At 38.6% G+C, this 7,567-nt stretch overlaps 1 protein-coding gene across 1 annotated transcript; it reads left to right on the top strand.

Moving 5' to 3' along the window:
* Positions 1-2,874: 2,874 nt before the first annotated feature.
* LOC306986519 (formyl peptide receptor 2-like) lies at positions 2,875-4,028 on the top strand (the record flags this gene model as incomplete). The annotated part of the gene is made up of 2 exons (XM_079589830.1): positions 2,875-3,426; positions 3,528-4,028. 2 exons carry the CDS (start codon positions 2,875-2,877, stop codon positions 4,026-4,028), a joined length of 1,053 nt encoding a protein of 350 aa, XP_079445956.1.
* Positions 4,029-7,567: the final 3,539 nt, after the last annotated feature.

Here is a 7,567-nt window from a genome sequence, read left to right as displayed (position 1 = left end):
TAGTTTTTACACTTTTTCTTGTTTATTTGTCAGGTCTATCAGCTAACTTTCTTTTATGCATTTTTTTTTATTATTATTATTATAAAATTAACATACCTCACTGTCTTCTGGTTAGCTTTCAGTATGAGCCTAGGCCTATATAAAATATATCTCAAAATATTTAAACTATGATGATATGGGTAATAATATTGATACAAATGTTTATGAAATAATTCAGCATTTTTATGATTGGTTATGTTTGTCTACATGTGTACGATTGTTAATGAACAGGATAACATTGATAAGCCCATCTGAGGCAGAGTAAGCGGAAATTATATGTGGCCATAAGGGAATTAACATTTTTCAATGTTTCTGTAATATTAATTACAATAAATGCACAGTGTATGAAGCTGTGATGAAAGCTTTTGATGCAATTTATTTTCCTCAGAAAACAAAAACAAAATTTTCCCGGTTCAAATGTCTTCTAAACCTCTAGGTCATTGTAGCCTAACTGACCACACTGAAATAAATCAACTAACATCTGCAGTGACACTGCAACATTAAAGGTTGTGCAATATTGCAAAATGATGACACCATTTTTGTTTTGCATTTCTTAGTACTCTAATTGATGCTTCCTCATTAGAGAGAAAACATGGGTGCATCCTATACAGAAGGCTTATTGTGACTGACTGCAATTAGATATGTCTACATTAGATACATTAATTTAAAAAGGTAAAGTGTTTGAATAAACCATACATTTATTTATAAAGTGTCTCTTGCTTTAGTAATGTCTATTGGGAATTTCCGGATTAAAGGTCAAACAACATCTAACAGATTTCTTGAAGTGCAAGAGACATGAACATGAGCAAGAACGTCACAATTTATACATAGCCCATGTCTTGCATCCATTGCTTAATAATTGCATAGCATCTTGCATTCTAGTGACATTGATTATACATTGAGGGTATACGCTACATTGATGTACTAAAATGGGAAACGGTTTTCTTTGTGTTGTCAAAACTATCCCTGACGCTATATTATGCTGCCAGGCCAGTAGTTGGCGATGTCACTTTGTAAAGAAAAACTATACGCGCCTATTGATTGAACACGTAATGCGCATGGGCGTGATGTTACCATTGTCACAAATTTGCATTTTTGTAGTTTACACAGAGATCATAAAGGAATTGTTTACTAAAACTTGCAATTTGAATCCTATTGTCAAAGTTTTGTGTTTTCGGACCCCAAAAATGTAATTTTTGTGTAAACGAACAGCCAAAACGCAGACAAAGTTTTCCGTTTTTAGTTGAAAACCGTGTCGTGCACTATAACTGCCCCTGAGTTGTAGTCGACAGCATCACCTGACCTGGAATTTGAGGCTATCCTGTGAAGTGCTGTCAAAAGTACAGACTTCGGACTTGTGTCTTTGTATAGGCAACTTAAATATGCAATGTCAAGTCAAGTCAAGTCACCTTTATTTATATATAGCGCTTTATATTTCAATGTTTTTACAAAGTTTCAAAGCTATACAGTGATAACAGGAACATTATGCATTGCGGCTGTTGTTCAGCTGAAGTCAGTTCAGTGTTGATTGATTCAGTTCTGTTGTAAAGATCATCAATTATTAAATTAGTTCATTTAATCTCTAGTTCTACAAAAAAAATGATGTCATCGATCAGTTCTGCTACAACAGCGTAAGTACAGTCAGATCAATAATGTTTTTTTTAAAGATTACGTTGCATAAATAATATATGAATGTGCCAAAGCCACACTTCACTTACAGCAATTGTGTTTACGTGAAGAAAAAAAAAGGTTTATGTTTGTGTAAGTCTCCTCCCCCTTCCCATTTCTCTTATCTGTCTTTAGTGAAAACACATGAATGACCTGTTCAATTAGGCTAAGGAACAAAAGGAAGAGAGCAACTGCAAGTAATGTCAATGAATAGCCACAGATTTATTTTTTAGCATAGCAAAATGACATTTTAATAGTTACACAGCTCCTATGACTCATTTACAAAGGATTTCGCTGTTTTTCCCCTTCAAGATTAATGGATTGGTCTGATTTGTGAAAACACTGATGTGTACAGGTAAGAACATCTACATCAATTCATCACAAGATTATCTATATTTATGTCCTCATTTTGTACCAAGTTTTTTGAATTAATATTATTATTATTATTACGGTCACACTTTACAATAAGGTTTCATTAGTTAACATTCATTTACTAACATGAACTAATAATGAACTGCACTTCTTCAGCATTTGTTAATCTTTGTTAATGCTAATTGAACATTTACTTATGCAAGCTTCCCAGTTTTTAATACAGCTAACATATCCGAAGCAGGGCAACAGTTTTGCTAAAAACAACAACACTGGGATAAAGATATGATTTATGAAATCCTAAATGTTTGTATCTGTGATTTCACAGAGTAATGACCTTGTTATTAGTGATGCACCAATATTACATTTCTGTGGCAGCATACTGATATCCGATTATTTAGAATGAATAGAATTAATCAGATAGCCTACCGATAGTTCCGATAGTTTTGTGTGAATCTGTGAAACGGTCGATACAATTATTGGTTGATAAATAGGATACATATCTGTTGTTGCTGTTAAGAAACCCCTTTAAAAACACTTCTGGTGTTATGAGTGCTCTTAAAAGAACATTAGATCACAAATTGATTTTCTACTGCCTGATGCATATCAGGGTTGCATCTTACAAAATGATGTACAATTTATTAAATTACAAAATTGTATCTATTTGAGCATTTTAGACATTTTCTGAGGGAACCTATGCCGAATTAGTTTTCCAAGTTCTCTTGAAAATTAATGTCAAGACAGATCTATTGTTTAAACTAAAGGAACATTAATGGTTTTCTCTGTCTTGGTTGTAGAATGACTTCCAATACAACCCTTCTCCATTATGCCCACTCTGAGGTCTCAAACCACCATGAGAACGCTACAGTGGACATTGAGGTCATCATGAATGAGGTCAGCATAGTCTTCCTCACCATTATCATTTTCCTCGGCACCACCGGGAACTCTGTGGTCATCTGGGTTGCCAGCTTCCGCATGAAGCCCAACATCACTAACGTATGGTTGGTCAATCTGGCAGTAGCTGACCTGATCTTCTGCCTGACACGAGTCCTATCACTAATCTCAAACCTTTTCTTTAACTACTGGCCTTTTGGGGTCTTTCTCTGCAAGTTCAATGGTTTCTTCAAGTACGCCAACATGTTCTGCAGCGTTTTCCTTCTGGCTGTCATCAGTGTGGATCGAGCGCTTTGCATTTGCCACCCAGTGTTCACCAGGAAACGACGGACGATATGTGCAGCTCGTGTGGTCAGTGTGGGAGTTTGGATTGTGGCGGTGATCTTTAGTTCACCGTATTTTGTGTATCGGCAGGTCTACCCTGGCAAGAACAACCTGAGCCACTGCTCACTGAAGGTCAGAATGGCTGCACACATATGTAAATAATCATGCAAATGATTTACAATGATTTTATTTAGTAAATATATTAATGGCATCATTTTTTTTTTCATTTGCAGCACAAAGGAGCAGCGGAAGCAGGTGACAATTCAGCAAAGTATGCCTACTACTGCATTCGCTTCATCTGTGGATTCCTGTTGCCCTTCCTGGTCATCCTTGTCTGTTACATAGTATCTGCTGTTGGGATACGCAGAACACGGCTCTCTGGCAAATCGAGGCCTCTTCGGATTCTTGCTGTATTGGTCTGTGCTTTTTTCCTATGTTGGGCCCCCTACCACTTTCTAGGACTGGTCAAATTGGTAAATAAATCCAACAAGGCGGTAAAAATAGGATGGAGTATGGCTTCAAACTTAGCCTATTTCAACAGCTGCATTAACCCATTGCTGTACTTCTGCATGGGACTGGATATTAGTCGAAACTGCAACCAAAGTCTGTCTGGGATTTGTCACAGAGCTTTTATGGAGGAAGGCCAAACTTTGTTCCAGCGGGGCACTGGGGACCAAAGATGTAATTCCAATCCAAAGACTGCAGGCACAATGGGCCCTATTTTAACAATATAAGCACATGGTCTAAAGCGCACTTAGGGCGTGTCTGAATCTCGGCAAATGGTCGCCGCACTCGGCACATGGTCTTATGACTTGTTTCCACCGAGCGTTACGGTACAGTACAGGACGGTACGCAATTATTTCCGTTTCCACTGTCAAAAGTTGTGAATGGTACCAAAATGCCAAACCGTACCGTATCAGCACCCTTCCATTGGGGTACCTACAGCAATTTACGGTACCTAGGGTGGAGCTAGACTCACTGCAGAAATTTGGTTGACAGAGAATCGTCACTTGCACGTGCTACAAGGGTAATGACAACATAGCGCCATTTTTTAAAATACAGTTGAAATTTAATACCACTGTTATTGTGTCACGAAAAATTAAGAGTAAAGCTAAAATCTTTGGTTTATTTCCAGGTTAGATCCAGGTTGTGAGATCCATTCCAGGCGATCACCGGGCGCTTGGCGCTCATGTCCCATCTGGAACAGCTTTTCCTCGGCTAGTCGCCAACGGGCGATCTTTGGTCTCGTGAATCGATAATTTGTTCCCTGGCCAATCGTTTTGGCTGAGCGCTAAGTGAAGTTTAATAACTTTATATATTTAATTTCAAGGCTATTTAACTTTACCGTTGTAACGTTAGTCTAAAGCGCTGACTTTGTGTTTGATTGAATTATTTGCTTTATTTCTTATTGTAGGCTTATCATTTCTTATTGTAGGCTTATAGCTTATTGTACCTTTTACATATAGCCTACATTATATTATGTATATTGCCTACAATATACATAAACGGAGTAGCAGAGCGAGCTGAGTGAACGCGCTGTTCCATTTGCAGAATTAACCTTACCGGACTTGCACTCTCGGAGTTGGCAAGAACAAACTTTGCGTACTTGGTATCGTGAAACGCCTAATGTCAGCACTTGTCGTCTTGTGACAAACAGCCACATGCCGAGAAGCAAGAACCACACCTATCATGGTACTGTTGGCGGTGGAAACGCAAGCCGGATCAGGGTTTACCGTGCTGTACCGTACCGCTTGGTGGAGACATAAAAGACATAAAAGGGTTGTCCCTATTCTCTTAATGAGTAATGGGTGTGTTTTGGGCATAAATGCAATGAACCAATCAGAGTCTCATCACCCATTCCACTCCCGCCATGGCGGATTCGCTATTTGCATGGGTGAATTTGCAAGTGGAAAAATAGAACGCTTCTCTAGCGAGGAAACAGATCTGCTTGTGAGCATGGTTAAATCGCGTTGTGGACCCACCTATAGGTGCACATTACACTCTTTAAATAACAAAAAAAAGTATTGCGCCATTGACTTTAGACCATTCAGGTGGTCAATGGCACAGTCTATTTCAGTTGCCTCAAAATATCAATGCGCCATCAATGCGCCCGAACACACCTAGTTTTCAGCCCATGGGCACACAAATGGGCGCAAATACATTTGCTATTTAAACAACATGGCGCATGACGTGAAAATGATAACTACGTCAGGCTGAAACTAGCAAAAAACACTTGTGTTGCGCCTGATGCCGCATTGCCGGATGTATGATAGGACTTAATGTCACTGAAGTTTAACATTTTTGTTCATTTATCAGGTCAGTAGTTATAACATATACCATGTGTCACTTTTGGATTGATTTATGACCCCCTGCCCTGTCACAAATGATTGACAGGGAATCTGTGTCTCCAGAATTCGTTTCTGATTTATGATGGGTAGCGGTGCCTGCGTGTCTAGTAACTTTAGCGCCGCGTGACGTGTGACGCGGCCGGAGGTGATGTCCAGGGACTTTTAAAGAAAGGTGTCTGTAGGCTTCCTGGGTGTTTTATTGCCATTGTACCTGAGCGATAGGTGTTATGTCCGTGTGTATCATGTCTGCTGGGCTGTCGCGAGTTCACACTTCGCCAAACGCTGCGTGTATGAATTCGTGTAGAACGCAATGTCAGTTACTGCACCCGGGTTTTTGTTTTGTTTTTTTTGTTCATCGTTCTCAAACTATTTTCCAAGGCAAATTGTGTTGTTGGAAACGTGAGTGCAAGAAGATGGATGCCTGTCTTAACAGTAAGTGTGTTTTATTATTTAGCAATATTATTATGAAACGTTATTTATTTATATGAGAGTCACTGTTCTATCACGTTACTTAAGGTTTATCTGCGCGCTTCAGGTGACGCGACTGGTGTGATGTATAGTTTGTCAAGGTAATAACATTAAATCTGATTGTAACTTTGAACTATTAAAAAAAACGCTTCAGTGCGTCCTCGCTCAGGCTGAACGTTAACAGGTTAAATGTTAGTCTACATATTGTGTGTGTGTGTGTGTGTGTGTGTGTGTGTGTGTGTGTGTGTGTGTGTGTGTGTGTGTGTGAGAGCCAGAGAGCTCAGACTGTGTGTGTGTGTATGTCTCATTAGGATCAGTGGTACCTGAACTTTAGGTTTATGTTAATGCCTAAGACAAAGAATCAGACATGTTCATCAAGCCAAAGAGTCCTAATTACCCACACACCAATACTATATTCTTCTCAACAAGAAAATGTGGTGTTTTTTTCTAGAACAGAGGCTATCTGTTTCCCGACACCAATAGGATCAGTGTTAAAAAGACAAAGAATCTGAACATTTATCTGACTCACAGTGAAGGTGTTTGCGAGTGGAACTGGCGGGGGAAGAGTGCTTCCTAAATGGGGTTTGTGAATGGTTTTACGACAGTTGCTTAGGCTAGCCTAGATGTTTAAAGAATGACACGTCATCAAAAGCTTTCTTGTGATTGCACACAAAAACATCTTTTTAGTGTATTTAAATTTGGTCGTTACTTTTGTTATTTTAGTATTTTTTAAAGAATATATTTTAGTTTTTAACCCAACCCATAGTGTGTGTGTGTGTGTGTGTGTGTTGCAAAACAACAAATTACATATTTTACTTCAAAATTCTGAGTAAAATAAGACGCATAGGGATTCTAACCGTTCAAACATTAATACATTTGTTTGACCCAAAAAGTAAGGAAAGTTTTACTTTATTTTATTCTTTAAAACAGACTGATGACCAGCATCTTTTAGCCGCGCAGTTTCCGCACATGAGTAAAACACAATTTTCACTTAGAATTTTTTTAATGTATGACTGAACCTTTTTCTCTTTTGACAAACCTACATTTCAAATTATACCTGAGGTGTGTAACAACCACAAGGGATACATGTTGATGCCTAAGTTTCGGGTACAATGCAAACATGCAATACTCAAGAAATATAATCTTAGTGTAATCTTTGTGAAGCCAGAACACAAAACGTGTGTGTGTGTGTGTGTGGCTTGGTTTATTATGCATTGTGGGAACCGAATGTCCCCACAAGGATAGTAAAACCTGAGATTCACCTCCATTGTGGGGACCAGCCAGCGGTCCCCATGAGGGGAAATGGTTAATAAACATACTAAATTATATATTTTTGAAAATGTAAAAATGCAGAATGTCTCCTGTGATGGGTAGGTTTAGGGATAGGGGCAGTGTAAGGGGATAGAATATACAGTTTGTACAGTATAAAAACCATTTACGCCTATGGAATGTCCCCA

The sequence above is a fragment of the Phoxinus phoxinus genome (assembly GCF_949152265.1).
Source record: "Phoxinus phoxinus genome assembly, chromosome: 19".
NCBI classification, from domain to species: Eukaryota; Metazoa; Chordata; class Actinopteri; order Cypriniformes; family Leuciscidae; genus Phoxinus; species Phoxinus phoxinus.
Note: the sequence above shows the minus strand (reverse complement) of the source record. Positions and strands in the feature narration are given on the sequence as shown.